This window comes from Lethenteron reissneri, chromosome 7 (genome assembly GCF_015708825.2).
Source record: "Lethenteron reissneri isolate LAM-NWPU_2019-01 chromosome 7, ASM1570882v1, whole genome shotgun sequence".
NCBI classification, from domain to species: Eukaryota; Metazoa; Chordata; class Hyperoartia; order Petromyzontiformes; family Petromyzontidae; genus Lethenteron; species Lethenteron reissneri.
The window spans coordinates 10,931,490-10,953,357 of record NC_083785.1 but is presented as its reverse complement, the minus strand read 5'-3'; the positions used below and the strand labels follow the sequence as shown (position 1 = coordinate 10,953,357).

The 21,868-nt window shown below is 52.8% G+C and overlaps 1 protein-coding gene across 1 annotated transcript in view; it reads left to right on the top strand.

Annotated features, from left to right (window-relative positions):
- The window catches only part of LOC133357612 (dynein axonemal heavy chain 11-like), a 147,069-nt gene that overhangs the window by 94,725 nt on the left and 30,476 nt on the right, over positions 1 to 21,868 (top strand). The window contains 9 exon segments of the mRNA XM_061575642.1: positions 5,507 to 5,668; positions 8,519 to 8,712; positions 9,359 to 9,521; positions 10,438 to 10,561; positions 13,195 to 13,337; positions 13,928 to 14,089; positions 18,734 to 18,967; positions 19,920 to 20,066; positions 21,020 to 21,133. Coding sequence (XP_061431626.1) covers positions 5,507 to 5,668; positions 8,519 to 8,712; positions 9,359 to 9,521; positions 10,438 to 10,561; positions 13,195 to 13,337; positions 13,928 to 14,089; positions 18,734 to 18,967; positions 19,920 to 20,066; positions 21,020 to 21,133 — 1,443 coding nt within the window.

The window sequence follows — 21,868 nt, the reverse complement described above, 5'->3', positions numbered from 1 at the left end:
GTAAGGTCCGTTTCAACAAACTCGCTTTTTCATCCCGTCTCCTCAGCCCTCTAATCATTGCCTCCTCTTCTACGGTTGCGATATGTGTGTGGATATCCATAGTCTTATTGTGGGGGTCAAAATCGGGAATTCTGACTAGAGCCTTGTCCATCAATTTAAGGGTTTTACTGGTGAATAGGTATTCCGAAAGTTGATCGCCGACAGCGTCATCATAAAACAAGTTATCATCAGGCAATCTGTCACTTTGGTCTGTGCCGTGTCGGGCGTGTTGCCATTTCCCTTCAGTTTTTGCCTCTGCCCTTAGTGGAGCATGTCCTGTCGACTTTATTTTAACATTTTTCCTCCCTCTCTCGAATTGTGAGGGTTTCCCTTTGTCAAGGATTTTTTGTTCGATATCCATAATTTTTGTGCGATCAATCCCTGGACTCTGTCCACGTACCCAAGAGTGTGATTTAATGTCACTTCCATATTTATTCTGTGGATCCACGTCTGTGAGTTTCGCTGGTGTCGCGAGCACTGATTTCTCTCCCGTTTCCTTTCCAAACTTTCCCTCATTCCACAATCCCTGTCTGTATGCCTGTGTGAGAAGGAATGAGTCCTGTCCTGCCTTCTCTGCAGTTTTTGCATCGTGTTCGCCTTCGTTACATTTTATCCAGTCAATTAGTTTCCCCCGAGGTGTGTTCGTGTTATCGATACAGCTCCCTTCCCATATGTCTCTCTGACTGTACTGCTTTGTAACAGATTGGTCGGTACGTTTAAATACGAGCTCCCCGTATCCCGTAACCCATTCAAAAATTATTCTTAATCCCAGCATCTCAAGGTGTGGCGGGAGTTACTTTGGCATTCCCTTTCAGAGTGCATATAAAACAATTATCTCACAGAGTGTAGTCAATTCGACTCGAGCTATCTGTTATTTTCCGATTCAGAGTGCGTACCTCTAACACCATTTATCACAGGATGCAATTGGTTTGATACGATATTATCTTAATTCCACTGTCTCTGTTTTAACCTGCTATTCTGGGTTTTAACCTTAGAGGGCGTTTTTTGTTTTCCGCCCGTTCACAATTACCATGCAATGTTCGATCCTGATATTCTGGTTAACACGAAGTGATTCATTCCATCATCCATGCAAAACACTGTCTGTGAGAGATCCCGGACGACGCCGCCCATGATGTTGTATGTGTTGTGATTATGAAATTTTGATGAAAATAATAAAAATTAATAATTTTCCGAAAAATGCGCAAATCGCATTAATTATGATAGTGTGTGTATTAATACGCATAAATTATGATAATGCGTGTAATTATATGCATAAATTATGATAATCACGGAGATAATCGTAGTAATTTATGCGGAGGCTTGCGATTATGTTAATGTGTGCAGTTATGATAATTTGCTTAGTTTCGTTTATCCAGAGTTATCAATCAGGATAACACGATTATCATAGATTCATTTACCGATTATCCTAGTGTGTGTTATAATATTTTAGGTCTCCATTTTCATATCTCATCGCAGGATACAGCTCTTATGAATAAGATGGTTTTGCATGGACTTGGAAGGAACACTCGATATGCTTCTGGATTACAATTTTATTCTAACAAGCACGTGACATTCTATCATGCAGGTCAAACATGCGTCAATAATTCATGGGCAAGATTATGCAATTAACTAATATGAACGACAAAAACTTATGCAGTTGTGACATTATGCAATTATGCAATATGAATAACGAAAACTCTTATGCATTTGACTAAAATGAATGAATAAACACTTATGCATTTAGCTAAATTGAATAACTAAAAATTCTTATGCATTTGCGATATTATGCATTAACTAATATGAATAACCAAAACTCTTATGCAATTACGAGATTATGCATTTGACTAAAATGAATGAATAAACACTTATGCATTTGCGAGACTATGTATTTAGCTAAATTGAATAACTAAAATTCTTATGCATTTGCGATATTATGCACTAACTAATATGAATAACCAAACTCTTATGCATTTGACTAAAATGAATGAATAAACACTTATGCATTTAACGAACTGAATGACTAAAAACACTTCTATCAATTGTACCCTCTACTTTTCCTACCAGGCATCATTAGTTCGCCCATGTATTGATCACAATCGGCGACTGGTCGAGTTTGAAAACAAGCATGACACACTTCATATGGCGGTAATAAAAAGCACTTATTGTATCCCAGAGGCGAAAGTATATGTCAATAGATTCATCGGCAAGTCTAAAATCCTTTTTAACGGAATGTTTGATACAATGGTGGGTGAGGGCGTGTGGGCGCGAGAGCGAATCTGGCTCTGTTTTAATTAACTCTTCGGCGAGATTCTGGGACAAAGGAAACTGGTTTGACAAGATTTCTCTGTGTTTTCTTGAGTCTGTATGTGGGGAGCGATACGACCTCTGTTGTTTGTGCGAGCGGCAGCTGAGACTTTCTCCGCTGTGAGGTGAGCGGCGGCGCTCGTTCAGAAGACTTTGACTCTTTTTCTCCACGGCGGGATGACGAGTCGGTTTGGGTTGATGCTGGTCGATCTGGGTGTCGCTCGTTGTCGCTCGGTGTCGCACGGTGGCGCACGGTGGCGCACGTTCAGCGCAAAGTGGTGCACGGTGGCGCACGGTGGCGCAAGGTGGCGCAAGTTGGCGCTCGTTCAGCGATCTCCGCCTTTCCTGCGGGTTGTTCGCTGGTCGTCACTCTGACGAGGAGCGATGCTTCGTTCGTGGCAGGGTGGACGTTGGCGTCTTTGTTGGCTTCACTCGCAGCTCTGCGACTCAGGGTAGCGATTCTTCTCAGGTGGTGCAGACCTCGGCTTGTAGCTACGCGTCGCTACTCCGCGACCCTCGTCATTCTCAATGATGAAAACTTCTTGACGATCTGTGGTGGAGCCGAAGATGGGCTCGTGGCCCGGATGATCTCTGGTGGAGCTCGTGGCCCGGACGATCTCTGTGATGGGGGCCAGAGCCCCTGACGATCTGTGATGGAGGCCAGAGCCCCTGTCGATCTGTGGTGGAGCCGAAGATGGGCTCGTGGCCCGGATGATCTCTGGTGGAGCTCGTGGCCCGGACGATCTCTGTGATGGGGGCCAGAGCCCCTGACGATCTGTGATGGAGGCCAGAGCCCCTGTCGATCTGTGGTGGAGCCGAAGATGGGCTCGTAGCCCGGATGATATGTGTGTTGGAGCCGAAGCCCGGACGATATGCTTTGTATGGATTTTCCTTCGGTTTATATCGGAAAATTCCACTCGGCTTCCCGAGTTGTTCAAAGGCTGTGTCATAAAACCTTCCTGTGGGGGTGGACCATCTGCGTCCGTGTGTGTGTCCGTCCGTGTGTTTCGCGTGCGTGTTTGTCCGTGTGTTTATTAGCTTTGAAGACACAGCTGTGTGTGTCGTTCTGGAAGAAAGGGGTGGGGGTCTCGTGACGGTGCCACCAAAGTTATCCATTAGCCAGACCGATGATTCGCGTCGAGTTATAAAAAAACATTCGAATCCATGTTTTGTTACTGAATAATATTTGTCGCGAAAACTTACGCGTTAAGCGAGCTTAATTATTACCTCCCTTGCTCTGGGATCACATCCTTTGTCTCACACAGCTTAAGTTGGTTTGGTTTGGAAGTTGAAATGCAACTTATTTGCTGCTTGGTTCCATCTGCACAGTTATGCCGAAACCGTGTTCACGATGTTTCATCGGGACCCAACCTTTATGGGTGTCATTTCCTGGCTTGGTGCCTGTGTGTGGAGATCCTCTCGGAAAGACAAAGGCGGTCGTGTTGCTCGCTTCCCATGGGTGTTGTGTTTGGTTAATTTTGAGAGCCTTCTCCGCCCTTGATTCCTCTTCTATTTTAATTCCGTACTTATTATTCGACTTCTTGTGATTATTTGATCTGATATCCCGGCTAGGAATTTGTTTTGGAGCGAAATAGATGCCCTAATTATTCTTTGATGCTTCGGCCCGGCCGTGTAGATATTCTTTAAAGGTAAATAATGTCAGTACTTAATTAACAATGATGGGTCGCGATTCTGGTGCAGATTGTCTTTTGGTTTTCAATTGGAGTGAGGATGGATACTGTTTGCTTAATCTTTATGGTTGAGTTGGTAACTTGTGTATTTAACATGGTTCAAAGACCCATCTGTGCTTTTTGTTGTCGATGCTGTTTCTTTGTTAAGAATATAATTATCTCTTCCTCCGTGTCTCCTGGTTCTGCAACCCCCCGCCTGCAATTCCCCCCTCCCTTGTTCCTCTTGTGTGAATTTAGGGGAGTTTATTACCTTATTGCCCCCCTTTCATGTCCTGTTTCCTTTGAAATGAGGTATGCGCGCATCTGTGGAAGTGTGGGGGCCTCTGTGGAAGTGTGGGGGCGTGTTCGTTCCCACGTGGCCGCGTCTATTAAAAAAAACGATATTATCTATGTTGGCAGAATAATTCTTAAAAAAAAAATATTAAAAAAAATAAAAAGGGGGCATATACACAACACACCCTAAACCGCAGCCACTGCACAAACCGTGGCAGTAGGTGCGGGGATACCTGATGCACAAATGGAAAATGAGAAAACTCTGTGGTCATCCAGAACAAATCGTGCAACGTGTGATGACCACAAATACGAAACAGACATCGCAAGCGACACCACTCCGCTGCTCCTGACACGCTTGTCTGGCTTGACCACTTGAATGTGAAATTGTAGTCTGTTGCTCTGCGTCTACATCAGCCGTACGACAGAAGAAGTGGTCATTAATTATAGATTTGAAGCTTTTCGTGACTGCAATGAGTCATACCCTTTGGTTTTTTCGATGAAGTCACGTAGGTAAAAAATAAAAATGAATAAAAATGTAGTTGTTTTCATTTATTTATATTTTTTACCTACGTGACTTTACCGAAAAAAAGAGTAAGAAGTGCTCATGCGATCACACCAAGGTGACTTTTAAGAACATCTTTTGAGATGCCCTCAAGTCACGTGATTGACAGTAGCAGCACTTACTCTCCAAGCGGCATTTCCACCAAGAGATGTCTGGCGCATGGCAGTCCAAACTGATATTTGTTTTAATTCTTAGAAGTGGAATTTTTGCCAAATGAAAATTATGATAATGACATTTATGACTCGCCAAGTCAACAAAAAAAAACTTCTTGGTTCTTTCGGTAAAGTCACGCAGAATGGAAATAATAAAATAATAAAAATAAAAAATTATAAAATAATTCTCGCGACGTTTCTTCAGGTGGAGAGCAGGTCTGTCGAGGAGACAGAGTCATTCAGACGCTGTCTCCTCGACAGACCTGCTCTCCACCTGAGGACGGCTGCTGGCGTTGTGGCCGAAACGTCGTGAGAATTATTTTATAATGTTTTATTTATTTATTTATTATTTCCCTTCTACGTGACTTTACCGAAAGAACCAAGAAGATGAATCCCTGGAGTCACGAAAGCTTTAAATCGAAAAAAACCATCAGCCGCACGGCAGAAGAAGATTGTTGTTGTTGTGCTGGCGGTGCCTTTGGCAGGGCCTGTTGTTTGCGGGCGGCGAGGCGGTGCGCTCCCCGACGGCGCTGGCGCGCCTCTGGCTGCATGAGTCGGCGCGCGTCTACGGGGACAAGCTGGTGGGCGAACGCGACGCAGACTCCTTTGGCCGCCTGCTGCTCGACACGGCGCGCAAGCACTTCGAGGTCGGTCGCACATGCCGCATGATTGTTCGTCCGTCCGTCTGTTCGTCCGTTCGTCCATCCGTTCGTTCGTTCGTTCATTCGTGTGTCTGTTCGTCCGTTCGTTTGTTCATTGAGAAATTTGTTTCGTTCGTTAATTCGTTCATTGGTGATTGTGTCCGTAAATGTGTGAATTAGTGAATTTGTTAATTGACTTGTTTGTTTGGTCAGTGTTTTATTCATTCGTTATACATTTTATTTTTGTTCATTTTTTTTTCTCCTGTCGATCATTTAATGCATTTCTTTGTGAATTGTTTTATTGGTTTGTGCAATCTTTTCGTAATTTGTTAATTCGGTTATTTCTTCATGTATACATTCACTTATTCGTTTGGTCACTCAGTCCTAAATTAGGTTTGTTCATTCGGCAATTTGTTCATTCATAAAATTGTTTATTTATTTATTCCGAAATTAACCTATTACTTAATTTATTCATAGTAATTTCTTCATTCATTTAGCCGTTCATACGTTTGTAATAAAAAAAAACGCAATTCATTCTTAGATTTGTACATTAATTAATTAAGCTGCGTGCCATTCCCTGAGACCAGGCGAGCATTGTAGCCGCCAATCTCAATTCGGTTTCACGAAGAAGCTCCCAGCTCACGGAGCGAAACGTCAGACACTGCGCCAAACAACCACCGCACGGTACAACCCCGGAAACACGCCCAAGGTGCAACCACGCAAAAAAAAATCCTACGCGCTATTTCGAGATGAATTTGCAGCGGCGGTAATTCCACCATGGTTGTTTGTTTTACTCTGACAAGTTCCGTTCAATCTTCCCGAGCTGCTGCGTCACCGGCCTTTGCAAGGAGCCACGCGCGGGGCGTCTTAACATCTACGAGCGCGCGTGTGTGCGCGTGTGTGCGCGTGTGTGCGCGTGTGTGCGTAACGTACGCTGAACTTCTATCGCGCCGTACGCAGCCCGACCGTGCCAATCGGAGGTGCGGCAGCGAGAACGCTATGTTTATTTATTTATTTTACTAATACGGGCGCAAACTGATCCTTGTTTTCAATTATTATTATTACGTGCATGAATAAACGTGGCTCGTTTTTATTTCGCCTCGTGGGATGATTAAACATTTGAGCGGGCCGCATCCACAATTTTTCATTCCAAGGGAACAGATAATTGAAATTGATCGCGCCGGGAATTTGTACGCGATTGCGACGGGGACCGAAAGAAAAAAAATCTCCGCTCCCCGATTTTTTTTTTGTTCAATCATCCCACTCCTTCATTGTTATTGTCTCTATATTTAAGAAATGCTCGAAAAATTACCGAAAAGGAGAAGAAAAAATCCAATCTTAATTTTTTTTCCCCCCCAAAATTTATACTGTCATAAAGCTTTCATCGTATTTCAGATAATTTTGACATTTTGAATGCTGGGCTGTGACATTTGCCATAGTTGCGTTAAAATCGGGCGCCAGCCCTGTCAGTAATTATAATTTAAGACCTGCTGACAGTCAAGGACAGCTGGGTCATGTAGTACGCCGCTCCTGCTGTTCCCAGAGCTGGTAGCAATAAATTGCTCTCTCTCATCCCGCCCATTAGACTCTATTAGAGAGGAAATGATTTTCGCGTCATGCGCGCGGTGTCCCGCTGCTGATTTTGCCCATCCGTTATTCCACGGGAGATTTGCCATGATAAGTGAACGTCGCCGCCGCTCCCATGAATCACTTCGTCGCACGGCCCACGGGCCCCGCTCCCGTTAGCGTTGGTGCCTTGGGGATGGGGGGGGGGGGGTTACTGGTTATCTTTTTTTTCCTTCCGGAGCAGCCGTCGCTGCGAATGGCAGCCAAAGGAGAGAGCGCGTCCCAAGACGGCCACCATCCACGCGGAGACGGAGCGAGGGGTTGGGGGTCTTTTATTTTTTTTCTGCTGTCATGCCACGGGGAAACTCCCGCGGTCGTTTTTCGCGTTGCGTGGACGAGAGTTTAGCCAAAGGAGAGAGCGCGTCCCAAGATGGCCACCATCCACGTGGAGACGGCGCGAGGGGCTGGGGGTCTTTTTATTTTGTCTGCTGTCATGCCGCGGGGAAACTCCCACGGTGGTTTTTCGCGTTGCGTGGCCGAGAGTTTGCCACCTTGCGAGGTGGCAGAATAAACTGCGGGGCATGTCTTGGGACGAACGAGGAGGAGGAGGAATATCTGACTAATGGCATGAGAGTGGGACAACTGCACGTCGCTGTCGCTGTCTTGAGTGGTGTGCGTCGTGTTATGTCGCGAAAGTGACCAGAAAAAACCGGGGGGCTTTTAACGAGAGACGGAATTTCCCATGACGATGGCTGCCTCGAAAAGAGGACGATTCCCGGGAAAAGCAGGACCGGTGCCTTCGTTAGTAATCCCGCATGTCGTATGGCGTGTTGTTTGGCATGATGTCCGACGTTTTACTCCCGTGTGCTCCCAGCATTTGAAGCATGCCCTCCCCCCAGCCGCCCCCCCCCCCCACCTCATGCTCCGTGACGGTCGCTGTGAGATGTCTGTCTCTCGGTGACCGCATCTCGTCGCATCTTTGTGATTGTGTCTCATTGCGTGTGTCGTTGTGGCTGGAGCATTACGTCCCCGTGACTGTCCCGTCATGTCTCCGTGACTGTTTCTCGTCTCGATTTCAAACTAATTTCTTTAGAACTGCTTTCTGTGTTTAGTTTGCCTTTCTTCCCCCGCACCTCCAATTAGCGTGTTTTACTACGTACAGTGCAAAATAAGTGTGCCCATGTGCCCATGTGTCTATGTGCTGGTGTGCTCGTGTCCCCGTGTGCCCATGTGCCCATGTGACTATGTCCCCGTGTGCCCCTGTGCCCGTGTGCCGGCGACATCGTGCAGGGCGTGGAGGATGACGCTCTTGCCCAGCAGCCGCTCCTCTTCTGCCACTTTGCGGGCGGCGTGGGCGACGCGCGCTACGCGCCGGTGCCCGGCTGGGAGAGCCTGCGGCGCACGCTCGCCGAGGCGCTGAGCGCCCACAACGAGCTGAACCCCGCCATGAACCTGGTGCTCTTCAACGAGGCCATGCAGCACGTGTGAGTGCGAGAGCACCCGGCGCGGTGGGTAGTCAAACGTCGGCGCTGGGGAGACAAAGGCGGCCGGGCGCGGTGCTGGCCACCGCCACCAACCCCTTCACGTGCCGCGCCTGCCAATGTAGGTTCTACTTGCTAATGGCACCTGCCCCAGCTGCCCGTTAAGGCTGTACGAAAGATCTTTGTATTTGTACGTGTGAGTGGCGAGCGGTCGCTTGCCACGCTACGATACCCGGTGATCAGAGTTCAATTACCCGAACCACTCCTGGGCCTCCGCTAGGTTGACTCGGCCTAAAATAAGTACCTGGTGCGGTGTCTAGAAAACATCAGCACTGGGGAGACAGGGGGCATGCAGCTGGCCACCCACCCCCTCGTGTGCTGTGACGGACTTCATAGATGTTCGCCAACAGCACTTGCCCCAACAGTCTGTGCGAGCGTGTGGGTGGGTGGGTACGCGCCACTCCACGAACCCGGCGACCCCGAGCGCCATTCCCGACCGGCGGCCTCAACACCGGCGGAGAATAATCCGAATGGTTGTCGATGAACCAAGGTGACCGTCGGACGAACGACCTCAAGCCTCCAACAACCCCCTTGCGTGCCACCCTCCCTGTTGTGGCCACCACCCCCCCCCTCCCTCCGCCGCCACCAGGTGCCGCATCAGCCGCATCCTGGAGGGCCCGCGCGGGAACGCCCTGCTCGTCGGGGTGGGAGGCAGCGGCAAGCAGAGCCTGGCGCGCCTCGCCGCCTTCATCGGCGGCCTCGACGTCTTCCAGATCACCCTGCGCAAGGGTTACAGCGTGCAGGACCTGCGGGTACGCGCACGGGCACACAACAACAACAACAACAACAACACCACGGCGCTTGTGCCAGGCTATGTGCACGTTGAGGCCACGTGAAGTGTCGAACGCCCGCTGGCAGGAGGAGGGCACGGGACAGACCCAGCAGGTGCCATGGGTCGACTGACTTAGATGACTGGCCCACGCACCACCTGTGCCCCTACTGTGCACACACACACGTGTGTGTTCGCACGTGTGTGCGCATGGCCGCGTGTGTGTGTGCATATCCTCTCGTTCTTCACCAAGCACCCGCCGTTGACAAGATTGCCGTAGTCTTAAACAAAACTTTGATTAGCGCATCGTGTAGAGCTCGTCGAGAGGAATAGATTGCCGTGTCGTTCGCCTTCAACAGACGTAAAATGACGTCGCAACGCAGTTTATGCGAGAGCCGAGGGCTTATGGGAACCTGGAGTCCCACCATAAAGTAAATTTAATGAAAATAACAATGTTTTTGTTCTATATAGCGTCGTGGTCATTCGTGCGAATTACAATCTCACAATCGCCGGGGAAACCACAGACGCGAGCTGGAATGCGCCATCCAGGTGGTGGCCTGGCACGACCAACAAATTGCCCGAGCTCTGCAAACCAGTCAAGTGTATGCCGAGATGCTTTCGGCCAATAAACGAGCGTTCATACGCACGGCAGGAGAGCTCCAGCAGAAACCTCGGATGATGTAAACGGCGACCGCAGTAACCAAATCCCCCGCCCCCCCACGCGCTTTTGAATCAAGTTTGGAGCGTGACGCCGGCGCACGCGGCCTGGGTATTTTTCGAGCGGTTTAAGCGACGCGGTACGGCCGTGGCCGTGGGCCCCCGTGGTGACGGTGTGGGGGTGACACCCCGTCCGTGCCGTCCATGCCGTCCGTGCCGTCTGTGCCGTGCGTGCCGCGCAGGGCGACATCGCCGGGCTGTACCTGAAGGCCGGCGTGAAGAACCAGGGCACGGTGTTCCTCCTCACCGACGCTCACGTCCCCGACGAGCGCTTCCTCGTGCTGCTCAACGACATGCTCGCCTCCGGTCAGTCGCTCGTCCCGCTGCGCCGTGGCCTTGCTCGCTCACTCGCTCGCTCACCACCGTGTGAATTCGCCGTCCTACTAGCCGCCGCCGACTTTCTCACTACCCCGTTCGGCATCTTTGTTCCTAACTACTAACTTGCTCTCACTACTCATGTTAATTACTCACTAGCTACCTTATTATTTACAAACTTGCGAACTACCATCCACACAAAGTAACTAACTAGGTTACGACCAATCCCATTACTATCTAGTTACCCGACCCACTCGCTCACCCGCGGTGTTCTCGTTCATTCGTTGCTGCACGGAGCGTCCCGGTGTAGCGGGGCCCACGTGCAGAGAGATTCTTGAGTCGTGCGTGGACAATCGGGAGGATTGCCACCATCGGCGCTGTCTTGCGTTTGCCGGGTTTGTGCCACGTGGGCGCGATGTCCGACCACCTCGCCCTGGTGTACATGAGGATCGTGGGTTTGATCCTGACCCCGACGCCTGCTGTATGTTTGGAGTTTGCGGTGCCTCTCTCCCTCCGTGGCTGTGAGTCGGAATTTGGTTCCACTGGATTAATCCTTTTTCCCATGGGGCGCCATGGTGGCGAGATGTTAACTACCTCGCCCTGGTGTACATGAGGATTGTGGGTTCAATCCCAACCCTGACGCCTGCTGCTGTATGTTTGTAGTTTGCGTCTCTCTCTCTCCCCGTGGTCACGTGGATTTTCTCCAGATCCCCCGGTTTTTCCCTCCACATTTAAAATCAACATCACGCGTTCAGAGTATTTGGCTGCCAAAAGAAAATCACGCGAAAAGACACTTTGTTGAGCTATCATTTGTGGCCAGGTCGCTTCCGAAAAATATCTCTATGTAGCTCAGTGGGCCTTACCTGGTTCAGACAATGCACAGTCCCTGCTCATTGGATTCCCCCAGGATAAAGAATGATTCTGATTCTGTAGTGCAGCACGCTAACCGCTACACCACCGCTACCCATACCATACCACTTACAAAGCTCCCCCGCATAGCCTTTAACAGAATGTTGGGGCAAGTGCTGTTAGCGAACATGATTGCCGGCACGGCACACAAGGGGGTGGGTGGCCAGCACCACGCCCGGCCGCCTTTGTCTCCCCCAGTGGCGATGTTTACACACCGCACCAGGTCCTCATTTGAGGCCGAGTCGACCTAGAGGAGGCCCAGGACCGGTTCAGATAATCGTCACCGGTGTTGGCCGTGAGCGGCAATCAAACTCGGGTCGCCGGGTTCGTAGCGCAGTGCATTCAACGCTAACACAACAACAACCACTAAGTGGCGATGATATCACTACGGTGCTTGTGCCAGGCTCTGTGCACTTTGAGGCCACGTGAAGTGTCTAAAGGCTCGCTGGCAGGAAAGTCACCGGACAGACCCAGGTGCCATGGGTTGACCGACTGGAGATGACTGGCAGATGCACCAAGCTTTGGCCCGCCTACCGTGCCATCCACTCGCACGCAGAAAAAGAAACAAAGACACACACACGCGTTCACTCTCTCCCTTCAACAAACACGCGTGGGACGACACCCTGTCGGAAAACTCGCAAATCCCGCAGGCGACGGACGCCTGCCTCTCCGTCGGTTAATTCGTCGCAACCGCACCGGGGCACACCGCCCGGCACGACCGTGAGGGCAGCGCAGGTAATTGGTATTGTGATCGGCATCGGTGCAATCGGCGCCGGTATTGGACCCATCGTTTGTTTTTTCATTTCTTTCCTCCATCGTCCTTTGACCGAACCCGCTCGGTTCGCCCACCGCCCACCGCCACCACCGTCCCCCCGCCGTCGGCACCGGCACCGCCGCCGCGATGTTTTCGGCCGCACCTGCCGCCCGAGCGGATGCCCGCCGCTCCAGTCCCAGCGGGAGGCAAGAGGCCTCGCTGACGGTGGCTGGCGTGGCGTTACGCAGGCGCCGGCACAGCTGCATCCATAATTATTGTAATTTCCGCGCACACGCTCGCGCGGGCAATTAGTACTCTTCCCCCGCCACTTGTAAAACAATGATCCCTTTTGGCTGCGTACTTATAAAAATAAAATATACACACACAGACAGACACGTACGTGCGCGCATGTGCGCGAGCGTGCGTGCGTATGTAGAACGAAAAAGAATAAAGTTATGCTAGCGGCAGCTGTTCGCGACGGAACGCGTCGGTCAGCGTGCCACGGAGGCATCGCGTGGTGGGGGGTGGCGGACGTCGTGGGCGAGTGGGGGCAGCACCTCCTGTTGAAATGCAGCCACGTTGAGGGGTCGGATTTTTCCGTCGGTTTACAACCACTCCAAGATTCATAACCACGCCACGATCGGCACGATCTCTCCATGGTGCTGCCTTGGGTTCCTCCAAGTGTGCGCTGCTCACTCGCGAGCCGTGCCTAAGACATGCGGGCCTGAGTCTCTAGACGCGTGCTCCCCTGGTGACAACTCACCATCATGTTACGGTTCCGCCACTCATCCCGTCGGAAGCCAGCAACGGGAGGGAGCGAGGGAGGGGAGGGAGGGGGTGCGAGCGAGCGAACGGCGAGGTCGCAGACCGCGGTCGCTCCCGAAGGGCGTTGGAGCGACGGCGCCCAGAGGCCGCCCCTGACACTCCGCCGCGGTCGTGCGCTCGCGCTCGTTGACAGCAGGCGAGATCCCGGACCTGCTGAGCGAGGAGGAGGTGGAGGGCGTCGTGTCGGCCGTGCGGGCCGAAGTGCGCGGGCTCGGCCTCCTGGACACGCGCGAGGCCTGCTGGAGGTTCTTCCTGGAGCGGGTGCGGCGCCAGCTCAAGGTCGGCTCCGCACGCGGCTCGACTTCAACCTGCTCGCTCTCGATTGATTGACGCATTTTGTTTCGCCGGTGTCTGAGCCACACCTCTCGGGAGGTCAAATGCTTCTTTAGTCCCTGTAAACCCTCCCTTCGCATGCTAAACGCTGGCTACCATCCTACCAGCTGCTCAATGCAGCCCCTGTAAACCCTCCCTTCCCATGTAACTCGCTGGCTACCATCCTACCAGCCGCTCAATACAGCCCCTGTAAGCCCTCCCTTCCCATGTAACTCGCTGACTACCATCCTAGCAGCCACTCAATACAGCCCCTGTAAGCCCTCCCTTCGCATGTAACTCACTGACTACCATCCTACCAGCCGCTCAATGCAGCCCCTGTAAACCCTCCCTTCCCATGTAACTCGCTGGCTACCATCCTACGAGTCGTTTTGGCCAAGGAGTACTTGATAAAAAGTGCTCCAAGCTCAATGGGCCTCGTCTGAAATACACATAAAAATCTAAATATTTAGTTATACTGGAGAAATCCGATGAGCTATAAAGCTCTTTCTCACAGATGTCCAGAACGACTTAACGAGCGACACCTCTCCCCCCGTCAGGTGGTGCTGTGCTTCTCTCCCGTGGGCTCCACGCTGCGCGTGCGCGCACGACGCTTCCCGGCCCTCGTCAACTGCACGGCCATCGACTGGTTCCACGAGTGGCCTCGGAGCGCCCTCGAGTCCGTGAGCCGGAGCTTCATCGAGGACATCGAAGGCATCGCGGTGAGGACGGAGGGGGGAGGGGAGCGCGGTGGGGGGGGGAGGAGGAGGAGAGGGGGGGTTAAGTGTCGTCGCCTCTTGAGTCACCGTTACCGCGTTGTTGTTTTTTGTCGAGCGCGTTGGGCTCGCGAGGGTTGCCACCTCGTGAGATCGCGACAAAGAACGGAAGACATCGCGTGGGGGAGGGGGGGGAGAGGAATATCTCGCAACGCAGGAAGACAGAAAGACGGAGGGGAGCACAGGAGAGATACCTGTAAAGTCGTATTGCCTTGAGTGTCGTCTTGCGACGCATCTGACAATAACAACCCGCAAAGCTTACGGACTTTCCAAGACAGCCGCCTCACAAAAGGGTAGAAAAAAAGCCGAAGAGAAGCTACTTCGAAAGGATAGGTGGCAACCCTAGTCCGTGGGGGGGGTGAGGGGTGGGGGTGGGTACGATGGGAGGGGGGGGGGTCCTGCAGCCCAGCGAAACGCCGACATTGGGAGTCGTCGGCTTTTTTTTTCTTTTTGGTGTCGGGACGAAATGGAGCGATAATTGCGCCTAATTGGCGGCTGTGTCTGCAGTTCGTGGCGGTTAGCGGAGTGGCAGGGGGAAATGACTTCGGAGAGCGAGGAGGAGGAGAGAGTCAAGTTTGGTCGCTGCGTCTCCCCTTCCGTGGCCTTCGTTTAGCGGACTTCTCGCGAGGCCTCATTGTTGACCGGCTTTGTCGTTAAATTTCACGGACGGGTTTTTATTTTATTAACGCTTTTCGGGGTCGTAAGTGATATTACTTTTAGCCATGTTTCACAATTGAAGTCTTTTTTTTGTTTTAACGACGAATGTGCAAACAGAGCGAGATCGTAGATTCATTTCAATGGGAAATAGTTCACGCTTTTGTCAGGGGGTTTCGCCAAATGATTCGTGATGCGCTGCGTTTAAGCGCAACAATGGGAATGACAATAAATATTCCACAGCCCTTTCTCAACGCACTGCTGGATGAAGGCCTCCCCACAAAATGTCCCACTTGTACAGCTAGGTGGTAATTAAGATGGTTTGCTAGGAGGGTAGTTAGCGAATGGACAAGGAGGTTAGCTATCTGTAATTCCAGTTGCTCGTCTAATAATGAACACGATCATTTACAGCGCTTTGTCAATCCACTGCTGGGCAAAGCCTTCCCCACACCGCGTCGTCGTCGGCCATGGAGGTTGTTTCGACCATACTTCACCACGCTGGTCAGCGCGGGTTGGTGCATCGGTTGTACCCAGGACTGGAGTCACCCGCCACTGACGTTGGCCGTGGCCGCGAATGAGACTCAAAGTAACGGGGGGGGGGGGGGGGGGGGGGGGTTCACCGCGCGGCGAACGAACGGCCATGCCACCATTACGCGAGCGCCAGACAAATGTGAACCCTTACCACGTAATAACCAAGAGAAGGGCAGGACCCCCCCCCACCCCCCTAGACTCCCACGTGGTTAAATGAAGGCAGTATTGACAGACACAATTAACAGCGTTGTTCCCTGTGAAGTTCCGGCGTAATTTTATGTTTGTGTAGTGGGTTCAATGGAGGCGAACACTCAACTTGGAGGCAGCACTATTTATTAACGCACAACAACCAACCTGAACGTGACACACAGGGTGGTGACCACCGTTCCTAATCTCACTAACACTCGGGGCGGGAATGCCGCGTAACGTGACCAGGGCAGGTTAACGGGCTGCCTGGTCACGGACGAAGGTCGGAGCCTGGAGGAGTGTTGATGGCGTCTTCATCCCGGGGCTGAACAACCCAGCTTCCTGTTCACACCCCGCTTGTAACTCCCGTGGCGTGGCCGGATCCCCCCCAGGCCACGCCCCCCTTCTCGATCCTTCGAGAAGCTCCGTGCCCCCAACCACGTGACCCCCAAGCTCCGCCCTGGGGCCCCTAGCCCCCCCCCCCCCTTTGTCCGGTCACGTGTCCTGTTGGGTTCACGCAGAGTGTCACGGCCTGACGTGACCTCCGTGACACCCGCCTACGGCACCCATACCGAGCCAACACAGTAGTGACGTCATGTGTCACTACATTGGTATGCAGCGCCCTTGCGTCGTATCGGAGGCCATGTCTTTCTATCCAGGGGGTAGAAGTGGGCGGCGGACGTGGGGTTAGTTAGCACATTGTACTTACGAACCTGCTGAGCCGAGTTCAATCTCCCGCCCAGGGATAACACCGGTCATCTGGTCATGCCACCCCCTGCCCCCAACTTCCTTCATCTCCCTTCTCCCCCCCCCCCCCCCCCATTCACCAATCCGCACACCGACCGGCGGGGTTATGATGAAGTCTGGTCAAATACCGAGCAGCAGCACGGCATGGGGATGTCACCGTCCGGCGGCGGATCGGCAAAGAGCGAGCCTGCGGATCTGGCCGGAAATCGCGTCCCATCCGTTACAAATTCTGATTATTGTTGTGAAACTATAAAAAAAACACAAATCTGTAACCGCTGTGCGGCGGCGGTGGGCGGTGGGGGTCACCCTCCCCGGTCGACGCGACAGACCGGACTACAAAACGCCCGCTTTTTTTTTTTGGCGGGCGACGCCGCACAGCAGATTCTGAGTTGTGGGGGGGGGGAGGGGAGTTGGAGAGGGAGGGGGGTGGATGTAAATCTCTTTTTGACCGTGAGCACGATCGTGCAATTGTGTAAAGAGGAGGAGGAGGAAAAAGGAAAGAGAGAGAAAAAAATCGCGCCGATTCTTTGTCACCCCCCAAAGTGGCGATTTGGAGCTGAATTTTAAACGGGCCGGGTCGCCTCGCTCCTCGAACATTTACTGCGATCCTCTCATTGTATTGTTGGGGGGCGGGGGGGGGGCTGCAGGGGGGCAAGTGGGGGGGGGGGGTTGGTGGGAGAGAAATTAATGCCTTGAATTTCACAGCCATCAGAAGGCATAATGGGGTGTGAAATTTCAACAGACACGATGTTCAATTAAAATTAAGTGGAATGACACGGAATAAGGAACGTTATAAGTTAACATTAATGAGCCCTAACTTACCGTGCAGCTGGTAATTCACGGCGTCTGTGAAATTGGTTAAATTCATTTCGTTCGCCCGTGATGAAGATTCATCGTTATCAGGCGGCGTGGTCCGTCTTTGGTTGTTGTGCGTGTGCGTGCGTGTGTGCGTGCATCGCGATGTTTTGAGGGATGGAAGTTGCAACGCGTGCGAGTCAACATGAAACTTTTCCGACGATGGATGAGTTGCTGTCACGAGCGAGATGGCGCGCTCAGAAACATATCGAAATCCGTCTCGTTGAGGACCCTTTGAGACGCCGCGCTACATTTAACCGCCGCGACATAAATTAACAATAATAACGATTGGCCCTTTCTGAGTCCACCGCTGGATGAAGGCCTCTCCGATTTCACGTCGGTCAGTCGCCGCGGTTTGTTTGACCATACTTCACCACGCTGGTCCGTGCGGTGCGGGGTGGTGGAGGAGGCCGCTGATGGCGTTGGCTCCGGCCGGCAATCGAACTCAAGTCGCCGGAATCACGGCACGGCGCGCTAACCGCCGTGCCGACGTTCCGCCTCACGGCAGCGAATACCAATGCAATACATTTATTTTTTGCAACGTTTTACAAAGACGACCGGTATTAACACTGCAGTAAAATAGCGCCGTCGGAATTTACACGAGCAAATGTAATTTTGAAAAAAAAATTGCACTCGTGAAGATTGAAGTTTATTTCTGACGTGAGCTGCTGCGTAACTCTCAAGAGGGGATGTCAAACGATTGCCAGTGCTCCGAGTTGCAATGAGGCCAATGCTGATGTCTCCATTGGCAAGCCCTGACCCAGCAATGGAAATTCCACATTCCCATGGCAAAGCATCACAGCTTGGAATGGCCAAGCTGTTAGCGCGTTGTGGCTGCGTGCGGTGTGCGAAAGAAGTTCAACGTGCGCACGTACGTACACGCAGCGCCAACCAACGTCGCAACAAAGTGGCACCTGTTTTATCAACCCCGAATAAAATGATTGGGCAATCCACGCCACCACCGACGGTGAGGGGGGGGTGAATAGTCGAACCCTACGACTTCGCGTTGTCATCGATGGCGGGGTCTGTTGAAAACGCACGTTGCGTGCGGGCGGGCGGGCGGGCGGGCGGGGGGCACCGCTGGTTGACTGAGCGAGAGGCGGCGATTTGGAGGAATCTCGATTCCCCTCTGCACGCGGAGCTCGGTCTCTGGCGCCACTGCGTGGCCACAGCAGGAAATGTCACGGTGCCGCGTTACCCCCCCCCCCCCCCAAATATCTCCCCCTGCCCCCCACACCCCCCCTGCCCCCCCCCGCCCCCTGTCCCCCGCGTTGGACGGCCACGCGCGCTGCCGATGCGATGAACGTGGAATTCAGCGATACCCACGCGTCACTGACCGATTCATTCTTCCATCCTCTCAATCGTTCCACCGCTCATCCGTGAATCGATTGTTTCTTCCGTGTTGTTAGTCCCTTCGTTAGTTCACGCGCGTGTTAATCCATTCGCTTCGTTCGCTCACTCGCTCACTCTTTCACGCGTCAATCCCTTCACTCGCCCACTCATTCACGTGTTAATCCCTTCACTCCTTCACTCACCCGTCCATCCGTTCACGTGCCAATCTCTCTGCTCGCCCTCCCGCTCATCCCCTCCGCGTGTGCGCGCGCGTGTGCCTGGCAGCCAGAGGTGAAGGACTCGATCAGCCTGTTCATGGCGTTCGCGCACGCCAGCGTGAACGCGGTGGGCGAGCGCTACCGCCGCAACGAGAAGCGCCACAACTACACGACGCCCAAGTCCTTCCTGGAGCAGATCAAGCTCTACCAGGGCCTGCTGGGCAGCAAGCGCCGCGAGCTAGCGCTGCGCATGGAGCGCCTCGACAGCGGCCTGCACAAGCTGCAGAGCACCGCCGCGCAGGTGTGGCGCGCGTGCGCACGTGCGTGCGTGCGTGCATGCTCGCGAACGATTCAGCCCGGGTGTCGTCGACGGCGACGCACCGCTTTTCTGCCACGCGCCCGGAGCCGTGCCGTGCCGAGCCATGCTGGACCGGCCCAGCGCGTAGCGCGGGGGCTCGGTGCAGTTGCACCGCCTGCACACCACCCGATAGCCACGCCACTGCTCGCCACTCACTGCGCTCATCGCCACCGTTCCCCACTCACATCGTCGTCGCCACCGTCATCATGACGTCTTCCTCCACTCTGCACGGCGCCTAGATCCTGACACGGCTGTCACCCGGGACGTGACGACCCGCGCCGGGTTGTCGTTTTTCCACTGCGGATGTCCGAGCCGATGAGCGAGTGGAGACGCTTTGCGGCGTGATGCGTGTGACGCAGCGATGCCTTGTCCTCGCCGCGTGACCGGCTGACGGTCGCACTCTTGTTAATGTGACTGTGACCCGCTCTCTCGAGTTCTCACGAAACGTAAAACCTTATTGTTGTTGTTGTTGTTAAAACTTTAAACCTAAACAGTTTTTTTTTATTTTACCAGGTGAGGCCCCACTGAGCTATATAGCTCTTTTCCAGAAGTGACCTGGCCTCAAATGATCGCCCAACGAAGTGGCTGATCGCATTGAAATGCATAGCAGCCAAATGTTCCTCGCAACCACGGGGAGAACATGGCTACGTAGGGTGCGAAAGAAGTTCAACATACATACAACTCCACATATATATATATATATCGGCGTCGGGGGTCGGTCAGGGTCGAACTCATGACCGCCTGTAAACCAGGCGAGGCAGTTAACATCTCGACACCCGTGGGGCAGTAGGCGTGAGCCATCGTGCTGCCCGACGTTTTGATCCCGCTACTGTCGTTCGCTCGCTGTGCTGCGCTGCGCCCCGGCTGCCCAACCTCCTGCCCCCTCCTCCCACAGGTGGACGAGCTGAAGGAGCGTCTGGCCTCCCAGGAGGTGGAGCTGCTGCAACGCAACGACGACGCGGAGGCGCTGATCGCCAAGATCGGCCTGCAGACCGCGAGGGTCGGCCAGGAGAAGGCGGTGGCCGATGCCGAGGAGCAGAAGGTGTGACCCCTTCGAACCGCGAGAGTGTGACTTGACGAACGGGCGAGCGAATGAATGAGCGAACGGACGAGCAAGTGAGTCCGTCGTGCACGTACGAATGGAGGGAGCAAATGAGAGAATGGACGAAATTTAGGAAAGAAAAAATGAATGAGATGTATGATGAATGAGTGAAATGCGTTGTTAATGATTGAGTAAATTTTAAATGGTGAAATCAAGAAAAGTTAATAAATGATAGTGTGAATGAATTTTGACATTAATTGAATAATAATGTAAATGAGTGAGTGAGCGCATGACTAAATTTGTAAGAGTATGAGTGATTGTAATAATTAACGATTGTGACTATGATTGAATGAGATCATGAATGAGTGTTGGAATGAAGTATGAACGAAACTGAACGATTTGGCTAATGAATTACACAAATTAACGAATGAGTGCATAATAAATGGGAGTCTTAACAAATGAACCAAGTAAATGAAAGTCAGAACGAATTAATTAATCACTGAGAAAGTCTGGTTTGTGGCATGTATGTTGCATGTATGTTGAACCTCTTTCGCACCATACGCTGCCAACCCTGCTAATCGGAGGTGACGGGGGAAGGGACTACAAATGAAACACAAAAAGCAGTTCTAAAGAAAATGAGTATTCAATCAAGATGATTTGAAAGTGGATAGCTAAAGCGGCTTCCTAACATCGGAAGAGCGTTACAGACGGCTGCAGAAGCGCATCTGAAAGCGCGTAACGCGGTGACCACCGTCTTTGTTGAATGGTTAGCCAAAAGCCGCTGCCACGAAGATGTTCGCGTGATGATGGTTTATGCTCCTCGACGAGATCGGCGAGGTCCTCTTGGTTCATTTATGGAAAGCACTTTGTGTGTAATGAGTGCGACCTTGCGATGTATTCGTTGTGGTAGTAGTAGTTGTTGATGATGTTGTTGTCGTTGTCACCGTGGTCAGGTGGCGGGCATCCAGGAGCAGGTGGCCGCGCAGCAGCGGGAGTGCGAGGAGGACCTCGTGAAGGCCGAGCCGGCTCTCGTGGCCGCCACGTCCGCCCTCAACACCCTCAACCGGGTACGGGCAACGGCGCCAACAGCGGCGCCAGCGCCATGCGTACACGAGCAGCCCCCGGTCAGATCGCTAGCCTGCTACGGAGCCACTCGTCCGGGTATGGAGCCGCTGGCACCACCAGCGCCCAGCCACCAGGGTCGTCCTTTACGCGACCAACTCATAAGCCAGACAACCGGCTCAGCGCTCGAGTTGAGCGCACGGCTTTGAGCCGGCTCGCTCAAGCCAGAGCCAAGCCCGAGCTGAGCCGTGACTGGGAATACGGCCTTTAGAGTCCAGAACTGCCTTCTCTCCTCTGCCCCCCCAACCCCCCTCCGTTCCGGCTCAGAGGACAACCCCCTCGTGTCTATGGCTACTCACCCACCAGTGGCGTGGTACGGGTGGCATGGGCCCTGGGGCAATACATGAACTGGAGGCTCCCTGACCTGTCCTAACACCCCCCGTGCCTGTTCATAGCCCGGCGCCTGGGCCCTTCCAGCCGCTTGAAGACCCGGTGCAGTTGCACCGCCTGCACACCTCTCGATAGCTATGCGACTGCTCACCACTCTCTTCACTCATCACCTCCGTTCCCCTCTCACGTCTCATCGTGACGTCCTCCTGCACTCCACACGGCGCTTAGATCCTGACACACGGCTGTACCCGAGACGCAAAGGAAACATTCCGGATCGTTGCAGCGGTTGCGTTGGAGCAAACCGCCGATCCTGAACGCTGACCTCTGACCTCTGACCCCTGACCCCCCCC